At 38.0% G+C, this 22,400-nt stretch overlaps 1 protein-coding gene across 1 annotated transcript in view; it reads left to right on the top strand.

Moving 5' to 3' along the window:
* CNGB3 (cyclic nucleotide gated channel subunit beta 3) overlaps nt 1–22,400 on the top strand; it is a 173,739-nt gene that overhangs the window by 136,729 nt on the left and 14,610 nt on the right. Inside the window, exons 14-15 of the mRNA XM_010588386.3 lie at nt 7,141–7,224; nt 18,042–18,160. Of these exons, the coding sequence (XP_010586688.2) occupies nt 7,141–7,224; nt 18,042–18,160 (203 nt within the window). The remainder of the gene's footprint in view (nt 1–7,140; nt 7,225–18,041; nt 18,161–22,400) is intronic.

Raw genomic sequence — 22,400 nt, 5'->3', positions numbered from 1 at the left:
TAAATGTTCTGGAATTCCCATTCTTTGCAATGTTATCCATAATTTCTTAGGATTCACATGTCAACTGTCTTTGCATAGTCAATAAAACACAGGTAAACATCTTTCTGGTATCTCTTCTTTCAGCCAAGATCCATCTGATATCAGCAATGATATCCCTCATTCCATGTCCTCTTATGAATCCAACTTAATTTCTGGCAGTTCCCTGTTGATGTACTGCTACAACCATTTTTAAATTATCTGCAACAAAATTTTACCTTCATGTGATATTAATAATATCGTTCAATAATTTCCACATTCTGTAGGATCAGCATTCTCTAGAATGGCACAAATATGGGTCTCTTCCAGTTGGTTGACCAGGTAGCTGTCTTCCAAATTTCTTGGCATAGACAAGTGAGCACCTCCAGTGCTGCCTCTTTTGTTGAACTATCTCAATCGGTATTCTCTCAGTTCCTGGAGCCTTGTTTTTCACCAGTGCCTTCAGTGCAGCTTGGACTTCTTCCTTCAGTACCATCAGTTCCTGATCATATGCTGCCGCCTGAAATGGCTGAATGTCAACCAGTTCTTATTAGTACAGTGACTCTGTATATCCCATCCATCTGCTTTTGATGCTTCTTGTGTCATTCAATATTTTGCCTAGAGAACCCTTCAATATTGCAACTTCAGGCTTGAATTCTTTCTTTAGTTTTTTGAGCTTCAGAAATGCTGAGCTTGTTCTTCCCTTTTGATTTTCTAACCCTAGGTCTTCGCACATTTCATTACAACACTTTGCCTTCTCAAGCCACCCTTTGAAATCTTCTGTTCAATTCTTTACTTCATTATTTCTTCCATTCACGTTAGCTGCTCGACACTCGAGAGCAAGTTTCAGAATCTCTTCTGCCATCCATTTTGGTTGTTTCTTTCTTTTCTGCCTTTTTAATGACCTTTTGCTTTCTTCATGTATGATGTCCTTCCACAACTCATCTGGTCTTTGGTCATTAGTGTTCAATGCATCAAATTTATTCTTGAAATGGTCTCCAAATTCAGCTCGGATATACTCAAGTTTGTATTTTAGTTCTTGTGGACTTATTTTCATTTTCTTCAACTTCAACTTGAACTTGCATATGAGCAACTGATGGTCTGTTCTGCAGTCGGCCCCTGGCCTTGTTCTTACTGATGATATTTAACTTTTCCATCATCTTTTTCCACAGATGTAGTCAATCTGATTCCTGTGAATTCCATCTAGTGATGCCCACTTATATAGTCACCATTTATGTTGTTGAAAAAATGTATTTGCAGTGAATAAGTAGTTGGTCTTGCAAAATTCTGTCATGCAGTCTCTGGCATGGTTTCCATCACCAAGGCCATATTTTCCAAATACGGATCCTTCTTCTTTGTTTCCAACTTTTGCATTCCAATCACCAGTAATTATCATAGCATCTTGATTGCACACTTGATCATTTTCAGACTGTAGAAGTTGGTAAAAATCTTCAATTTCCTCATCTTTGTTATTAATGTTTGGTGCTTAAATTTGAATAATAGTCAGATTAACAGGTCATCTTTGTAGGCATGTGGATATCATCTTATCACTGACAGCATTGGACTTCAGGATAGATCTTAAAATATTCTTTCTGATGATGACTGGATGCCATTTCTCTTCAATTTGTCATTCCTGGCATAATAGACCATACCAGTCCATTTCAGCTCACTAATGCCTAGGATATCAATCTTTACCCATTCCATTTCATTTTTGATGACTTCCAATTTTCCTAGATTCATACTTCGTACATCCCACATTCCAATTATTTACAGCTGTTTTTTCTCATGTTGAGTCATACCACATCAGCAAATGAAGGTCCTGAAAGCTTGACTCCATCCATGTCATTAAGATCGACTCTATTTTGAGGAGGTAGCTGTTGTTGTATTTTGAGTGCATTCCAACCTGAGGGGCTCATCTTCTGGCACTATATCAGACAGTTTTCCTCTGCTATTCATAAGGTTTTCATTGGCCAATTTTTTCAGAAGTAGATAACCAGGTCTTTCTTTCTAGTCTATCTTAGTCTGGGAGCTCCACTGAAACCTGTCTACCATGGGTAATCCTGCTGATATTTGAAATACCAATGGCATAGCTTCCAGCATCACAGCAACATTCAAGCCACCAAAGTACAAAAAACTGACAAACAAGTGGTGAAAAGGATAGAAGAGGAAAGGTAAAATGTTTCTTCAAAAGGCAACTTGGTTCCCACAAGTAATTCTGTATTTTTATTTTTACTTTATTTTTACTAAAATTAATAAAAATTAAAGTTGAAGTCTCATCAGATCCATTTTACTTCATCCCACACCAGAGGTGGCCACTAACATGATATTGGAGAATATTCTTCCAATCTCATAATCCTTTATAATTTTACATATATCCATAAGCAACATGCAATATTGTTTTGCATCTTTTTTCATAGCTGGAATAATAAATATTGAATTTATTCTATGCTTTACAGATTATTTGTTGTGTTCAATTATATATAAATGTAAATATTGGAGTCCTTGGGTGGCACAAGCAGTTAAGCACTGGGTTACTAACAAAGAGGTTGGTGGTTCAGACCCATCCAGAGGCACCTCAGAAGAAAGGCCTGGCAATCTGCTTCTGAAAGATCACAGCCATGAAGACCCTGTGGAGCACAGTCCTACTCTGAAGCAAATGGGGTTTCCATGAGTCAAAACTGACTCTACAGCTACAGGTTTAATAGTTTGGTATAGATGTATAGATGTGCTATATAACGTATATATATATATGGTTTATTTATTTCAACTATTCAATGGTATTCCAACCTATAAATATTCAATATTTTATCTGTCCATGGTTGATATCAGATTGCTTCCAACTTTTTCAATACTGGAAACAATACTACCACACACATCCTTGCACATACCTAGAACTAGAATTACCACCAGGGGAAAACAACATTTAAAAATATTAATATTTCCTATTGGTACCTGTCCCAACCCACTGCCATCAAGTCAATTCCAACTCATAACAACCCTACAGGACACAGTAGAACTTCCCCATAGGGTTTCCAAGGCTGTAAATCTTTATAGAAGCAGACCACCACATCATTCTCCCATGGAGCGGCTGGTGGGTTCAAACCACTGAACTTTTAGTTAGCAGCCAGGCACTTTAACCACTGTGCCACCAGGGCTCCTTTGAGTACATATAGCTGAGAATTTTCATCAAAATGTATTCCAACAGAAAATGTTCAAGAAATTAAAACTTTATTTTTGACCTACAAATTATAATTAAGATTGTGAACAATAATGCCAAAAAAATTAAATTGTGCACATCAAAGTAAATGTAAGTAGGTTTTTGAAATCTTCTACTTCTGATCATTTACCATGTAAATTTTTTCCATGGATATGAATGATTGACAGTTAACTTCACTGCAGCGATATTCTAGACATGATTGAGAGCTTACAAGCATATTTCTAATGGATTTTCCTTAAAATATCAAAGACACTAACTTTCTTTAGTGGAGGGGATAAAAAAGATCAATCCAAAGTTTATGTCTGTTTTTTCCAAGTGAGTTCTGAGTGATCAGAATGTCAATTTTAAATTGAAATTATTCTGAACCGATGACATCCTTAAAAGAAATTGGCTACATAAACCATCTATTTAGAGAATTTTCACTGAAACAAAATAACCACACAGTTTAGGAAAAAAATTATAAATTTATTTGTTGGTGGTTTGCTTTAGCAAACATGTTAATCCATAAGACATGGTAGAAATAAATAAGTAAATACAAATAAAAATTACATACTTCCGTGCAAAGTAAAAAGTACATAACAAGGAAAGACAAAGTAAATTCCCTGTACCTAAAAGGGCCTTTATGCATCTTTGGAAATACAAATCATGCTCACCCTCAAATTACTCATATTCCAGTACCCACATAAGCACTTTCCTGATGCTTTCCATCTCTCCCACCTCCATACCCAGGCAGAATAACCCTCTTTGTCTTAAAATCTTGTGACTATGTGGCTGTGTCTTATGATAAAGATGTCACATTGAAGACTAAGGTGTACCTGACCCAAGCCATGGTGTTTTCAATCGCCTCGTATGCATGCAAAAGCTGGATGATGAATATGGAAGACTGAAGGAGAATTGACACTTCTGAACTGTGGTGTTGGTGAAGAATGTTGACTATACCATGGACTGTCAAAAGAAAGAACAAATCTGTCTTGAAAGAAGTACAACCAGAATGCTCCTTAGAAGCAAGGATGGGGACAGTACATCTCACATACTTTGGACATGTTATCAGGAGGAACTAGTCCCTGGAGAAGGACATGATGCTAAGCAAAGGAGAGGGTCATCGAAAAAGAGGAAGACCCTCAAGGAGATAGATTGACACAGTGGCTGCAACAATGGGCTCAAGCATAACAACGATTGTGAGGATGGCACAGGACTGGGTAGTGTTTTCTTCTGTTGTGCATAGGGACACTCTGAGTTGGAACCGACAGCACCTAACAACAACATGTCTTATGACATGACATGATTACCTACCATGAATTATAGCTTTTCTTTCGACTTAAGGAATCATCCCAGCTAAGCTTACTCTCTTTCATCTTTGTTGAACTGTGTGTAGAACGTCTTCCTGCCAGCCTTGGTTTTTGCTCTGTACTGAAGAACTAAAAGCTGTACTTTCTCAAATGAATTTTCTAAATTATAACACCAAGTTCATCTGAATGCCTCTCATCAATGGCTACTTGAAAATACTTCAATCATAAATTATTAACTTTCCTTATCAGTTAAGCAACCCTGAGGTTGAAATTACACATGGATCTAGGTCAAGTATTTGTTACTGAAACCATTACAGTAAACTGGTGATTGCTAAAGGAATGATTATCCAATCCACAAATTGGGGGCAGGCCCTTTGCTTCTCCACCTCCTTCCTCTGCTACTGACTTTCTGATTACTTCTGTGCGAAATGATAATTCCCTTAAAAGATAGCCACCGCCCACCACAAAAGGAAAGCTTCTGCATGTTAGCAGCTCTAGGAATAAAAAGCATTTGGTGAAAGAAAAAATTTTAAAACCACCAGCTGAAATGAGATCTTTTGAGCATTTGTAGATTTTGCTTTAATCCATCATATAGATACATACAAATTATTTGGACACAATACAAATCTAGACATATATTCTAATAAATCAAATTTGTTTCTTACACTATTGAAAGTTGATTTGATACAATTGGTTTCTATTCACCTGGAACAACAGAGGAAGAAGGAGAGTCAGGACGAGGAGAAGGAAATGGAATGTGTACCTAACTGTCTCCATGAACAACTGCCCCTTTTGCAACGGGACCAGAAGGACTGGATAGTGCCTAACAACCATTACTGAATATTTTGATCAAAGATTCTATAAAAGAATCCTGGTCAAAACGGGGAAACTGGAGAACAGAATTTCAAATTCTCATGGAATTCAGATTTCTAGAGCCATGGAGGCTGGATGAACCCTGGAAATTATTGCCCAGAGATAACCTTTAAACCTTAAGCAAAAAATATCCCCTGAAGCCTTCTCAAAACCAAACAACAGTCTAGTTTAACTGCTAAAAAATGTCTGCCTTGAGCATTTGCTGTCTTAAGGACTATGTATGTGGGATCAAATTGACAACAGCAACTCGAAAGATGAGATAGGAGCCTTAAGGGGCAGTGAGTTTATATTAATGGGGGAGGAATAACTCAGAAAAGGCAGGTGAGAATGTAATCTATGTTACTGAATTGTACATGTAGGAATTGTTGAATTGGTGTATGTTCTGCTGGGTATATTCTCAATGACAACAACAAAAGTAAAATAAATTGTTTTTTAAAAAGTGGATTTGAACTGTCATTTGCTCAATAGATATTGCTTTTGTATCTACTATATGCATTTCCCCTGCCTTGAAGAAAGTGGTAATTGAGTTGGGGAAGAAGGACATACAGGCTTACAAAGTTAGTAGTAATATCTAGCAATGGCATAAAAGGTGTTATAACAGAGAAAAATATTAATCAAAGGTTTCTATGTCCGTCCTAATAGGCTATACTATACTAAACTATAATAATGTAACACTATTATTATTATTATATTTAGTATTACAGTCAGTTCTTGTTATTCACAGTAGTTATGTCCTATAAAGTCATTGTGAACACTGAATTGGCAAATACTAAACCTTTGCTCCTAAGAAAAATAGAGGATTAGATGTCTGTGAGCCTCTGGTCACAGCACTTTCATCAACCAGGCAGTACATAACCTTGTTTTATGTGTGTTTCTGTTTAAAGGCAACTTATTTAAGATACATTGTTGATTCATTAACATTGAATTCACAGCCAACAGTACAATAACTCATGCCTGAATGAGGTTTATCTAACACATATTTTCTCCATAGTGCACATTACAGCCTTATTGCACTTCAGAACACCAGACAGCACTTCAGCACTATGCTTGGGGCCATTTTAAAAAGTCAAATGACCAACAAAAAAAAATAAAAATGCAAAGAACATGCACTAGATAGACCATGAAGAGGACACTTTTTTACAGTATAAGAGCTAAAATAAGAAGGCAGAGCATCACCTTGTTCCACTTCAGCTGGGAATATGTACAAGAGGCAACTCAAATTTTTTGCTCCTCTGTGCATGTCCTCAAATGACTGTGAAAGTGTCACAAGTATTGATTTGGGGGTTACAAATACATTTTAGCAAGTAGGTGAATTTCAAATATGAAATCCACAGATAATAAAGATGAACTGTATCTTATTTTATCATAAAAAAAAAAAATTTTTTTTTTTTTTATTTTATTTTATCATAGCTATCATTAATTAAGCACCATGTGAAGTGCTTAACTTTACCAGTATGGTGTAAAAGCCATTTTTATCCTCATTTTATATGTGAAGGCATAAGAGGTTACATAGCAATAAGTAGTGGAGCCAGGATTCAAACCCACATCTGACAGACCAGTAATCAAACTCTTGCCACAGTACTATATTTTTTGCCCTAAATTTTCTGCCCAACAAGTCCATTTCCATTAATAGTTTAGTTTCAGCATAGATAATGCCTGTTACTGTTTATCTCTTTGCATTGTAAAATAATTTAGAATATTGGTCTTTCGGGTGTGCCTATAAGAATTATTTTTCTCTTTATACAGGGTTGTGATATGCAGATGATTTATGACATGTTGCTAAGATTGAAATCCACTGTCTATTTACCTGGTGACTTTGTCTGCAAAAAGGTAAGGATGTGCTATCTTTCAAATGCACAACTAGTAAATGCATTGAAGAGAATTTCAAACATAGGTCAAGAGCATAGTTTAAACAAAACTTGTCTGGGGTGAATTCCATCGTATAGAAATAAATTATAACATACACCTCTGTGTAACAATAATGTGCTCTCAAAGTTAAAAATGGAACAAGACAATGTGGATTTCATTACTTACGTTACAGGATATAAGTGGTATGGTAGTCTGAAAAAGTGCTTCGTATAAATGAATATTATTAGTCATCACACCCGATTAATTCCAAATATTTGAAGTGGAGAAAAAGGTTACAGAAGCAAAAGGTGGTTCTGCCCTTTTTATGTCTTCAGCAAACTGTCAGTTAACTCTATTTGGCTTACGCTGTTTGTGCATAATCAATGCCACATTTTAAAAAACTTTATTATGCTTTTTATGATTACAAAAGTAGTACATATACATTATTTTTAAAAATGGAAAATGCATAAAATCACAAAGACGAAAATTCTACCACTCAGAAATAACCACTATTAATAAGTATTGTATTATTTTTTTAGATGGATTGATGGATATACAGATCTTGTTTTATGAAATTGGCATCATACCATACATATGATTTTGAAACTTGCTTTGTCGTATTACAGTATATCATACAAATCTTTTACATATTATTATGTAAACTTCTACAACCTGATTTTTTTTTTTTAACTCCATAATATTCCAGTCTGTGGATATGCCACACCAACTTCCTATTGGTGGACATTTAGATTATTTCCACATGTTTGCTATTACAAAAAATCATAAATAACTCTAAAATGAACCCCCCACATGTCTGTCAGTTTGTCGTACTGTGGAGACTTGTGTGTTGTTGTGATGCTGGAAGCTATGCCACCGGTATTCAGATACCAGCAGGGTCATCCATGGAGAAGAGGTTTCAGCCAAGCTTCCAGGCTAGGACAGACTAGGAAGAAGGACCCGGCAGTCTACTTCTGAAAAGCATTAGCCAGTGAAAACCTTATGAATTAAAAGAAAATAGCAGCAGAAAATTGTCTGATATAGTGCTGGAAGATGAGCCCCTCAGGTTGAAAGGCACTCAAAAGATGACTGGGCGGGAGCTGCCTCCTCAAAGTAGACTCAACCTTAATGACGTAGATGGAGTAAAGCTTTTGGGACCTTCATTTGCTGATGTGGCACAACTCAAGATGAGAAGAAACAGCTGCAAATATCCATTAATAATCGGAACCTGGAATGTATGAAGTATGAATCTAGGAAAATTGGAAATTGTCAAAAATGAAATGGAACACATAACATCGATATCCTAGGTGTTAGTGAGCTGAAATGGACTGGTATTGGCCATTTTGAATCAGACAATCATATAGTCTTCTATGCTGGGAATGACAACTTGCAGAGGAATGGCATTGCGTTCACAGTCAAAAAGAACATTTCAAGATCTATACTGAATTACAACGTAGTCAGTGATAGAATAATATCCACATGCCTACAAGGAAGACCAGTTAATATGACTATTATTCAAATTTACACACCAAACACTAAGGCCAAAGATGAACAAATAGAAGATTTTTATCAGCTGCTGCAGTCTGAAATTGATCAAACATGCAATCAGGATGCGTTGATAATTACTGGTGATTGGAATGCAAAAGATGGAAACAAAGGAGAAGGATCTGTGGTTGAAAAATATGGCCTTGGGGATAGAAACAATGCCAGAGATTGAATGATAGAATTTTGTAAGACCAATGATTTCTTCGTTCCAAATACCTTCCTTCACCAACATAAACAGCGACTATACACATGGACTTCACCACACAGGAATCAAATTGACTGCATCTGTGGGAAGAGATGATGGAAAAGCTGAATATCAACAGTCAGAACAAGGCCAGGGGCCAATTGTGGAACAGACCATCAACTGCTCATATGCAAGTTCAAGCTGAAACTAAAGAAAATCAGAGCAAGTCCACCAGAGCCAAAATATAACCTTGAGTAATATCCCACCTGAATTTAGAGACCATCTGAAGAATAGATTTGACTCATTGAACACTAGTGACTGCAGACCAGACGAGTTGTGGAATGACATCAAGAACATCATACATGAAGAAAGCAAGAGGTCATTGAAAAGACAGGAAAGAAAGAAAAGATCAAGATGGATGTCACAGGAGACTCTGAAACTTGCTCACGAACGTCGAGCAGCTAAAGCAAAAGGAAGAAAAGATGAAGTAAAAGAACTGAACAGAGGATTTCAAAGAGCAGCTAGAGAAGACAAACTAAAGTATTATAATGACATGTGCAAAGAGCTGGAGGTAGAAAACCAAAAGAAAAGAACATGCTTGGTGTTTCTCAAGCTGAAAGAACTGAGGAAAAAATTCAAGCCTCGAGTTGCAATAGTGAAGGATTCTATGGGGAAAATATTAAACGATGCAGGAAGCATCAAAACATGGAAGGAATACACAGAGTCATTATACCAAAAAGAATTAGTTGATGTTCACCCATTTCAAGTGGTAGTATATGATCAAGAACCGATCGTACTAAAGGAAGAAGTCCAAGCTGCTCTGAAGACATTGGCGAAACACAAGACTCCAGGAATTGACAGAATATCAATTGAGATGTTTCAACAAACAGATGCAGTGCTGGAGGTGCTCACTCGTCTATGCCAAGAAATATGGAAGACAACTCCCTGGCGAACTGACTGGAAGAGATCCATATTTATGCCTATTCCCAAGAAAGGGGACCCAACCAAATGCAGAAATTATAGAACAATATCATTACTATCATATGCAAGCAAAATTTTGCTGAAGATCATTCAAAAATGGCTGCAGCAGTATATTGACAGGAAACTGTCAGAAATTCAGGCCGGTTTCAGAAGAGGACGTGGAACCAGGGATATCATTGCTGATGTCAGATGGATCCTGGCTGAAAGCAGAGAATACCATAAAGATGTTTACCTGTGTTTTATTGATTATGCAAAGGCATTAGACTGTGTGGATCAAAACAAACTATGGATAACACTGCGAAGAATGGGAATTCCAGAACACTTAATTGTGCTCATGAAGAACTTTTACGTAGATCAAAAGGCAGTTGTTTGGACAGAATAAGGGGATACTGAGTGATTTAAAGTCAGGAAAGGTGTGCGTCAGGGTTGTATCCTTTCACCATATCTATTCAATCTGTATGCTGAGCAAATAATACAAGAAGCTGGGCTATATGAAGAAGAACGGGGCATCAGGATTGGAGGAAGACTCATTAACAACCTGCGTTATGCAGATGACACAGCCTTGCTTGCTGAAAGTGAAGAGCACTTGAAGCACTTACTAATTAATGAAGATCAAAGACCTCAGCCTTCAGTATGGATTGAACCTCAACATAAAGAAAACAAAAATCCTCACAACTGGTCCAATGAGCAACATCATGATAAACGGAGAAAAGACTGAAGTGGTCAAGGATTTCATTTTACTTGGATCCACAATCAACAGCCATGGAAGCAGCAGTCAAGAAATCAAAAGACGCGTTGCATTGGGTAAATCTGCTGCAAAGGACCTCTTTAAAGTATTGAAAAGCAAAGATGTCACCTTGAAGACTAAGGTGTGCCTGACCCAAGCCATGTTATTTTCAATCGCATCATATGCATGTGAAAGCTGGACAATAAATACGGAAGTCCGAAGAAGAATTAACGCCTTTGAATTGTGGTGTTTGTGAAAAATATTGAATATACCATGGACTGCCAAAAGAACAAACAAATCTGTCTTGGAAGAAGTACAGCCAGAATGCTCCTTAGAAGTAAGGATGGTGAGACTGCGTCTTCATACTTTGGACACATTGTCAGGAGGGATCAGTCCCTGGAGAAGGACATCATGCTTGGCAGAGTACAGGGTCAGCAGAAAAGAGGAAGACCCTCAATGAGGTGGATTGACACAGTGGCTGCAACAATGAGCTCCGGCATAACAACAATTGTAAGGATGGCGCTGGACCGGGCCGTGTTCTGTTCTGTTGTACATAGTGTCGCTATGAGTCAGATCCGACTCAACAGCACCTAACAATAAGAACAACAACTAAAATGAACAGCCCCTTGAGTAAATTTTTTTGCACATCTCTGATTATTAACTTAGGGTAGGCAAGAAGGAATGATGACCCTAGGTTTTATATCTTGAAGGACTAAATCAATGATGAAGTCAAAAATCAAGTAAAAGAATAGAGGAAGATAAGCAATTCAAAGACATGAGAGATTATCAAAGATCTTGGGGTTTTAAAGCCAGCAAAGTACTTACATCACTCCAAAATAAAGAGTTAAGTACTATGATAGAAGTAAATACAAGCTACTTGTTGGGCAACAAAGTAGGGACACTTGTCCTTTTGGGAGGTACTGACAAGATTTTTTGGAGAAAATGATATCCAAGCTAAGTCTTACAGGATGAATAGGAGTGAACCAAGTGAAAGAAGAAATAAGTGTTCCAGTATAAGAAAGAATTAGCATAAGTGAAGGCAGAAAGGAAGAACTGTGTCTGCAGAGTGAGGGAGTTAAAGAGAACCTCAATAAGGCAAAAATTAGAACATTTTCAATATCATTTGTTAGATAAAATTTAATAAATAGTTTTGCTTACAATGAGCCAGGCTACTGGTATATACTAGGTATATGCAAAAAAAAAGCCATTACCGTCAAGAAAATCCAACCTCATGGCAACCCCATAGATTACAGAGTAGAACTTCTTCATAGGATATTCTTGGCTGTAGTCCTTACGGAAGCAGATCACTACAGTTGTCTTCTGTGATGCCACTGGACTAGTTTGAACTGTCAACCTTTTAGGTTAGTAGTCGAGTACAAACTGTCTGCACCCCCAGGAACCTTGGGTATGTATAAAAAAAAAAGTATGTATAGCAGTGAGCAAAAAAAGATGATTCTTGTCCTCCAGGGGCTTAGAGTCTGGCACAGCAGTATTCAATTTACAGTGTGCATTAGAATCCCCTGAGTGTAGATGTTTCTGCTCCATCCTCAGCAATTCAATTGATTTGGGTGGAGCCCATATATCATTTTTTTTTTAAAAGCTCCCCCAGATGATTCTAAAATGCAGTCAGAGTTAAGAACCATTGGCTTGATGGAAGAGACAAATAATAAACAAATGAAATTAAATAAATGCCTAACTACAAAATGGATTAAGTTGAATAAGGGGAAAAAAGAAGTTGCCAAGAGTGTATGCAACAGCAAAGGCACTTAATTTAGATTGGAGTGCATGAGGGCGGAAGAGTGAGGAGGCCGACAGGTTGTAAGGCATGACCTTTGTAAAACCTAAAGAGAAGTAGTTCTTTAGTAAAAGAATGGAGGGGACATTTTATTTATTTTTTATTTTTATCTTCTTTTTTTTATTGTGCTTTAATTGAAAGTTTACAGTTCAAGTTAGTTTCTCATACAAAGATTATACACACATTGTTTTTGTTTCCCTAATTGCTCTTCCTACAATGTGACAGCACACTCCTCCTTTCCACCCTGAATTTCCCATGTCCATTCAACCAGCTCCTGTCCCTTTTTGCCTTCTCATCTTGCCTCCGGGCAGGAGTTGCTCATTTAGTTCCATGTATCTACTTGAGTTAAGAAGCACTCTCTTCACGAGTATCTTTTTTATATCTTATAAAAATCTTATAGTCCAATCTAATCTTTGTCTGAAAAGTTGGCTTCAGGAAAGGTTTCAGTACTGGGCTAACAGAGAGTCCAGGGGCCATGTTCTTCAGGGTCCCTCCAGGTTCAGGGGGACAGCACTTTAGATGAAGACTAAGAAACATGAGCCATGAGCTTGGCATGTTCAGGAAATGGAAGCAAGTGAGCTTTTGGCATAGTGGTGAAAGACGAAGTCAAATGGAGCGTGGAGTACTTCCAGATGGAGTCATCGAGGTGGAGATGCTGGGTGCACAGTTGGAAATGAGTCTAGTCCATGAAAGAGGATGGAACTAAAGGTAAATGTTTGGGGTCGCTGTATAGTAGAAGCTGACTTCATGAAACACTCAAGAAAAGGTAAGAGAAGAGGGCCAAGGCTGTAACTTTGAAAAATACCAATGTTTAAGGAGGAGAACAAAGAAGAAAAGTCAGACAAGGCAACTGAGAAGAAGCTGTCAGAGATACAAGGAAAATGGGAGAGAAATTGTGATATAATGGAAACCAAGGACACGCAAACTAGCCTACATTAAAAGCAGGCAAATTGGTGCTATCAAATCATTTTTATAAAAACAAGTATACAAACCACATTGCATTTTAAGGATCCCTTTAGAGCAGTGGTGCATTTGGAATGACATGACCTTAACACACCAAAATGGTCTTTCAATTTGTTCCAATAGCAGCAGGGGCTGAAAATTGAGACGACTCATATGAGCTTTAGTATCCGAGCCCCTAAGCTGTGCACATTTGCTTAACAATGTGTAAAATGCAGAGGAGGTGCAGCCTTATCATTTCTCATTTCTTCCTTACATCACAACCATCTCTCAATAATAAAAACAAATCAGCAAACACACTTGAAGGGAAGGAAAGAAATAGAGAAAAGAGCGGAAAGAACTACAAACCATAGTTCTTTGTTTCTTGTTGTCATTTTGTCTCTGTTTTTGTTTAAAAGGACATTTAAGTGATAGTACATATTGAGAGAGATGAAACTTACTTGACCAGATTTTAGACAACTTAGTACAGCTTAGGTTTTGCTTATCAGTGCCACAAACCATTATAGGAAAGGAGGAGAAAAAAAAACAAAAAAACTTATGCTGTGTTGGAGGTTACCTAAATAATTGAAGAAATGGCAGGGTTCTGGTCTGAGTTTGCTGACCTGCCTCACCCTTAGGATTGTTCCTAGGATGGTTACCAGTTGGGTAGCTTGGACTGCCTCAAAGAGCATTTGAGAATTTTTCCAGGATGGTCTAAGGCAATGATTCTTACAATTTAGAGTGTCGATTAAGGGCCCTGGGGAAACCCTGGTGGCGTAGTGGTTAAGTGCTACGGCTGCCAGCCAAGAGGTTGGCAGTTAAATCCGCCAGGCGCTCCTTGGAAACCGTATTGGGCAGTTCTACTCTGTCCTATAGGGTTGCTATGAGTCAGAATCGACCCGATGGCAGTGGGTTTTTTTTTTTAAGGGCCCTGGTGGTGTAGTAGTTATGGGCTATGGTGAGCTACAGCTGCTAACCAAAAGGTCAACTGTTCTACCTTGCCCTGTAGGGTCACTATGAGTCAGAATCAACTTGACAGCACTGGGTTAGATTAAGAACTGCCCGGAGATTTTGTTAAAGTGTAGATTCTTGAGCTTCCGCCCAGACATTCTGATCTAGTAGAATTTGCACCTCTAAGCAAACTTCGGGAGTCCCCAGGTAGTGAGTTAATGTGCTCAGCTGCTAACCTAAAGGTTGTTGGTTCGAGTCCACCCAGAGGCACCTTGGAACAAAGGCCTTGCAATCTACTCCTAAATAAATCAGCCATAGAAAACCCTATGGAGCACAGTTCTACTCTGACACATATGGGATTACCATGAGTTGGGTCAACTCGATGACAACTGGTTTGGTTTCTAAACAAGCTCCAAAGTGAGTGATGCTGCTGGTCCAGAAACTACACTTTGAGTAGCACTGCTGTTTTCTGATAGGGTACACTCAAGTGCCATAAATTTCCCTGTAGCCTTGGACATAGCCTCCTACACAAGAATCTTGTAGCTTCTCACTAAGGGTGACCTCACTCTGCACGAAGCTCTTACATTTCTACACTTTTTTCAAATTAGTACATAAACCAACCAAAAGAGCTTGGTTCGATCTTATTTTGCACATGCTGTCAGCCCTTGTTCTCTGAGGAATGTCTACTTCATTTGAATGCTAATTAAACTGCAGAAAAGGCTTAAATTAGCCTAGAAATATGCAAGAAATAGTGGAAGTTTTGGTTGGTTGATTATGCCAGATCTCCTTAGAAAATTATTGAAATGATCATTAAAAAATAATTAAAAGTGCTGAACTATATTTAAGTACCCATTATGTACTTCTACTTCCAGTCAGTGGTAATAACTGCCTTTGAAAAATCATTCCAGTTCCTTGAGAGTTACTTCATGCAAAGAAAAAAGAATATGACCCTGTTCTAATCATTACTTCCTGAAGTATGTCTTAGAAAACTAATTTTCAGACACTTTCCCTTATTTTTAAAATCATTCATAGCCACTGTATTCATCTTTAAGAGATTAGTCTTGACACTGGAGTCATCATTAGATATGATATATCTATATGTATTATATTGTTGTTGTCATTGCTGTTGAGTTGATTCCAACTGATAGCGACCCTGTAGGACAGAGTAGAACTGCCCCATAGGGTTTCTAAGTAGCGGCTAGTAGATTCAAACTGTCAACCTTCAAGCTCTTAACCACTAAGCCACCAGGGCCCCATGTATTACAGAGAGTCAGGTAATATAAGTGCTGCTAGTTCTAGTGCTGTCATCTACCTTGTAAGTTTTCTTAAGACACTTTACTTTTCAATCGTCTACTACCAATTCGTAAATAAAAAGAATGATGCCTTCCTTATTTAGCCTCACAGTGGTTTTTGCAAGAATTAAAAAAAAAAAAAATTTTTTTTAAATAATATCTATGAAAGTTCCTTGTTATTTATAAAGAAGCGTGTCTAAAAGGAAAAAAAGGAATTAAAACAAGGAGCTCTGTAGATACCAGATATTATTATTGCTTTTAAAAATACTAGATATTGTTATTAGCATTGCTATTATGTAAATAAAAAAAAACGTAATAAAATCCATCCATGTTAGAATTTTTACTTTGATCTATGTTTGAGTATTAATATATACTTACTAGTGAGCAATGCAAGAATTATGTTTCTATTTTGCATTGTCCAGCGTACAATGCAAAATAGAGACATAATTCTTGCATTGCTCACTTAGGATATCTGGATTCTAGACTTCCTTTTGCTTCTAATTACTGAGTCATGGAACTTGGTTCTTCAGCTAAGCCAATCAATGCCTTGGTTTTATTTTGTGTAAAATGGAAATGATAGCATAGACTCTACCTTCTTCATAAGGGTAATGGGGAGCTAAAATGAGAATTTTAATTTCCCATATGTTAACTAGGAGCCCTGGTGGCACAGTGGTTAAGTGCTATGGCTGTTAACCAAACGGTCTGCAATTTGAATCTACCAGCTGTTCCTTGGAAACCCTGTGGGGCAGTTCTACTCTGTCCTATAGGGTCGCTAAGAGTTGGAATCAACCCGACAGCAACAGGTTTGGTTTTTTGGGTTTTATATATTCCGACTCGACAGCAAAGGTTTGGGTTTGGTTTTGGTTATAAGTTAATTAGGAGATGGAGTCTGGTAATTCTAAACTCAAACTTACAATTACATCAATAACTAATGTTCAAAAAAATAATCCTTGGCATTAAAAAAAAACTTCAAAACTTCCCAGAGAAAGACTATATTTCCTTAATTCATAAATGAATGCCTATCAACTCTGTGCTAGCAATGGCACCAAATACTCATTGCCTCAGTCATCTCAGGGCATAAACTATAATCAATCGTGTTTAATCTTGAGACTCAACAGCAGTGGGTTTGGGTTTGGTTTAATCTTTTGAAAATATGGTTAACCAGAATGTTTGATTAACTCAAATAACCCAGTTCACTCCTGAGCCATGCAAGGGAATTTACTGTATTCATGCAATTTTTTTATACCTCAGGGTGATCAAGATCCAACTCACTAAATCATGTAGATTCTATTATCCAAGTAGTTTGCCTTGTATTACATGCAGACTAGCTTATATAGAATTTAACAGACTTTTTTTGACCCAAATGACATGTAGTTCTCTTGTCAGACATGTTTATTTTTTTGGAATAAGAGGATGTGTTCCAGGGGCCCCACAGCCACCCACTAGCTTGGAGATTTGCTGGAAGGACTCACATCACTCAACATAAATCAGCCTCAGTCTTCTTAGGTCCTTCCTCTGTGAGGCCTGCAAGAATGTACTTTTCTCTCCAGCTGTGAACCAAAGAGACACAAGCAAAATATCACTGCCAGGAAAGCCCACCTGAGTGTTGGGGGCCAGAGTTCTTTAAGGGGGGCTTGTCATCTAGCCATATGAGCAACCATGGTGCAGATTCCAAACAAGTACTAGAAGCACACCATAAATCTTGGTGCTTATGTTTAACAATGCTGGCAGGCTGCTACATCTTGCCCACTACCTTGGCCATAAGTGATAGCATCATTAACCAGTGACCACGTGAATATTCCCGGAGTTTTGTTCTCAGGGCTTCAATGAGAGTCATTGCCCTGGTTCCAGGAATCCTCAGAGATAAGCAGAAAGGAGTAAAACAACCTGCTGCATTAATACTTCCCTCTCAATGTGGAATAAGAATAACAGCTTAAAGGTCTTTTATGCATCAGTTCCCAAAATTATTCCTTAACGCCATAGGTAGAAGAGTAAACATTTGAATGGCTGTAGCCCATGCTCTTTGCATAGATCAATCACCTCCTTCAAAGCTCCACAGTGGTCACCAAAGCCAGGTGTGTCCATGCTCTCACAGTCAAGCCCATTCCTGGTACAATATGCTGACTGAAATACATTCATATGTCCAGTGGTGGCATACAATGTTCACATGTTGGGAAGTGTCCACTTCCTAATAATTTCCTTTTGGGTGATATGTCCAACCAGGGTTTATGTAACTACCTCAAGCTATTAAGATAATTAGTTTTACATTGATGTTGCATCTTTTTTTCATTTTCATTTACTCTTCTGGAAGACTTTATATTTCTTACTTTGGGGCATAGTTATCAGTAATAAGGTGACTACTATTTCTTCTTTACATTTGGCATATAGGGAGAAATTGGCAAAGAAATGTATATAATCAAGCAAGGAGCAGTCCAAGTTCTCGGAGGCCCCGATGGTACTCAAGTTCTGGTTACTCTGAAAGCTGGGGCAGTGTTTGGAGAAATCAGGTATCTGAAAGACGTCTTACATATTTGAAGTCAAATTATTCATCCTAAAATAAAAATCTTAGGACATAAAATACATGAAGTTCCTGTTCAAATTTATTAAAGGTTTGATTGTGCTGAGAGCATTGGTAAAATAAGGATTTTGATATTTTTGTTCATTCTCTCCTTTCTCTCCCCCCAAAGATCTTATGTTTCCTAAGGAAAAGGATTAGCATTCAGCTCTACAAACCCAGGACCTAAGTCAGTGCCTGGCCTAAGATAGATGCTCAATATATGTTGAATGAATGCATAAATGAATTAATAAGAAAAGATGTTGGGAGTGTTGGTGTCAGAATGTTGGAAGACCTTAAATGCCAGGCTAAGAAGGTGGTTTTGAGTAGATGAGTGATAGAATCTTAGTTGCAGGACCAAATTTCCTAAGTCCAAAACTCAGTTCCACCACTGACTAGCTATGGTCAGAGGGCACATTACTTGACCCCTCTGTTCCTGAGTTTCCTCATCTTAATAAAAATAACAACAACAACAATAATACATATCTTAGAGTGTTAGTAAACAAGTTAAAACATGAAAAGCACTTAAAACAATACCTGGCATCTGGAAAGAGCTTAATAAATATTAACTATTGTTATTACTATTTCTTATTGGCCAAGAGAAGTTTATCTTAGAACAAGTCCCTAAGAGTAAGGATCCAAACCAAAAACCAAACCCATCGCCTTCAAGTCGATTCCAACTCATAGTGACCCTATAGGACAGAGTAGAACTGCCCCATAGGGTTTCCAAGGCTGTAATCTTTACAAAGGCAGACTGCCACATCATTCTCCTGTGGAGCAGCTGGTGGGTTTGAACTACTGACCCTTCAGTTAACACCCGAGCGCTTAATCACTGTGCCATCAGGGCTCCTTTAAGAGTAAGAATATAGTTAACAAACTTAAGCACATTGTGGGCCAGACACTTCTATATGCATTATCTCACTTAAACTTATTTTTCATTCTACAAATATTTATTGAGTGCCTGGTACATACTAGATTACCAAGTATTACTCTAAACTCTGGAAATACGCAGTAAAACAATAGACAAGATCACCTCACAGAGCTTAGAGTCTGGTGGAGGGAAATTGACAATAAACAGTTAAACAATTAACTCTCCTCTACTAGACAAGACAAATTCACACTGTGATAATTGTTATGAAGGCAAAGCTGTGAACTAAATTGACTGTGACTGAAAGCGACCGGGGATACTACTTTGGATGTTGTGGTCAGGGATGGGCCCTCTGAAGAGGTAATATTTGAACTGAGCCTTGAAAGAGTAAAAGGTCAGAAATGAGGGAAGAGGCCCCAAGATGACAGGACAGTCTAGGGGTAAAAGCAAGCTTGTCTGGTCAAGGGACGAAAAGGTCAGTGTGGCCGGAATATGGCAAGTAAGGGACATTGTGAGAGAAATTAGGCCAAAAAGGAAAGCAAAGGCCAGATTACATAGCACCTTGTAGGCCATGGTAAAGACTTGCTATTTTATTCTAGATACAAATGGATGCCAGTGGAGAGTTTTAGGCAAGAGAGTAGCACAATCTGGATTACAATTTTTAGGCCACTCCAACATCTATGTTGAAAAAAGATGGTAGAGGAGCAAGAATGAAATAGCAGAGACCAATTGGGAGTCAGTGCAGGGGTTTGAGTGAAAGATGGCAGTGTCTTGAAATAAGATGCTGGATATTAAGGACAGACGAGTACGCTGTCAGGGAGTTATTAATATATACATTTCACAATTGAGAATATTGCGAATCTGGGATGTCAAAAATCTTTCCCAGGATAACATATATAATAAGTGATAGGGGAAACATTCAAACCCGAGTGTCACGGATCAGGGTCCAGTGACCTGTCCACCACACCACAGAAGAAAGGTTGTCCAACCTGTAACTTTATGGCTGCTAAGAAGTTATCTGTGGTTTCCAGTGGTGCGGATAATTGCAGATGACTTCATATTAGCATAATTAAGTTTTCCTGGTAATATTGAAGCATATTATTTCTCTGTTGATAATGTGGCTTCTATTTTTTTTTTTTTTTTTTTTTCTCCTCACTTAGCAACTGGGCGGGCACTCCTGGGAAGGTCCTGCTCTGAGGTAGTAGTGGAATACAATTCTTAGAAAGTCAAAGACCTGAGTTCTTTGCCTATTTCTATCATTCTCTTACTGGGAGTCTTTGTAAAAATAATTTAATATTTTTGTGACTTAATAATCACTGTAGTGTTGAAGGTTATAAAACATGCAAAAGCCTAATCTGACACATTGTAGAAAATAATTAGCTGGCCTCTCTTAAGGGTTGAGTATAAATACAAATATATTAATTGCTGATACTATCATCGCAGGAGGAAATACCCTGGGAATAAAATGCAGGTGCTGCTGATTTGCAACTGAAAGGAATCCTAGATTCCTGGCAGCAGCTTCTTAAATAAATCTCCTATTACCAAGTTGGTTACTAAGGCCAAGTTGGAACCAGTAGGCCGGCAAACTCTAAAAGTGCTCATTGGGGAGTTCGTTGCCTTAATTCTCTTCATGGCTGTGGTGAAGGAGAAACAGGATGCATCTCCCTCTTCCCAGTATTAGCCTGAGTATACTAGGTGCAAGATGGAGTCACTTATGCTAAGCCCCACATCAGCAAACCCAGACCTGGCTATTTTCTATTTCTTGTAAATGCCTGACCTTCCCAGGAGCCATAGCCTAAGTCAACCAATCTGCTCTTGCCGCCTTAGCTATACTATATGACCTGGCTTTGAAACATTTCCAATATGCCATATAAGGAAAGTAACTTAGAACTAACCAATCACTTTTTGCCTAGCATTATTTCCTTGTTCTTACACCACTTGGCTTGTCCTTGGGGACTCTTGTCTGACTTCCAGGGCCTGCCAAGGACGGCTTTATGGTAGTTTATGACGCCATGGTTTTCATTACATGTAATGAAAAGTCTTGGTCACTGAATGTATTTAACCACTTCCTTTACTCCTTCTGCATCTGTTAAAATCTCTTGCTTCTGAAAACACATCTGCATTTTTAGTATTGGTATTGCTACTAATTTTTCAATAGGACACCTTGCTGGTTTCATTTCTCTTTTGAAATTCCTTCCCCTGGCAAATTTCTGCTCATCCTTTAAGACCCAATTCAAATGTCACCTCTTTGAAGCTATCTCCAACTGCCCCCCAATTAGTTGCCCCCATCCTGTGCTTCCACAGCACTTCTCTTATGCCTTTATTACAGTAGTTACCACTGATTTATAGTTAATTTGTTCAGATTGGTGTCCCCAACAGACTGAGCCATTAAAGATAAGAACTAAAAGTTACCCATTTTTATTTCACCAGCAGCTACATAAAAATTGTTCAGTGTTGATCTTTATTTATATCCTGCTTCCTTTCAAAAATAATTTGCAGCTGCTATTCAGCAGTTTTCATATAATAGTTAATTGCAAATTTACACAAAAAATAGAAAAATTATATTTGGGGCCTCTTAGAGCATAATGTGGAAACTCTGGGGGCGTACTGGTTAAGAGTTCAGCTGCTAACCAAAAGGTCCACAGTTCAAATCTGCCAGGAGCTCCTTGGAAACTCTACGCAGTAGTTCTACTCTGTCCTGTAAGGTTGCTATGAGTTGGAATCGACTCAACAGCAACGGGTTTAGAGCATAATGTGATATGCCACAGAGAAATCCAGGCATTCCTTCCCTACCAGGCATGGTGCCAGCTGTGAGGGTACAACGCTGAACAAGAAATTATAGCTTCCTTCAAGAACCTTACAAACAAGTGAGACAAGAAGAGGAAAGATTTCAATACCACTTGATTAGATGTATGAATTGTATACTATGATGAGAGTATACACAAGATGCTATCAAGCACAAAGGTTTATCAGGGACCAATGTGTCCTTTGGCTTTGACAATTCCAGAACCTGTGAATGTGACCTTATTTGGTAAAAGGACCTTTGCTGATGTAATTAAGTTAAAAATCTCAAGATGAGATCATCCTGGATTATCCAGGTGGACTCTAAATTCAAAGACAAGTGTCTTTGTAAGAGAGAGAAGAAGACACAGAGAAGAAGAGTCAGAGATTGGAGTTATACATCCATAAACCAAGGAACACCTGGCACCCCCAGAAACTGGAAGAGGCAAGGAAGGATTCTTCCACTGGAGATCTTCGGGGGGAGCCCAGGCTTGCAGACACCTTGATTTTGGACTTCTGGCCTCCAGGGCTGTAAGAAAATAAA

This window comes from Loxodonta africana, chromosome 14 (assembly GCF_030014295.1).
Source record: "Loxodonta africana isolate mLoxAfr1 chromosome 14, mLoxAfr1.hap2, whole genome shotgun sequence".
NCBI classification, from domain to species: Eukaryota; Metazoa; Chordata; class Mammalia; order Proboscidea; family Elephantidae; genus Loxodonta; species Loxodonta africana.
The sequence above is the reverse complement of the archived record's forward strand: the minus strand, read 5'-3'. Positions and strand labels throughout refer to the sequence as shown.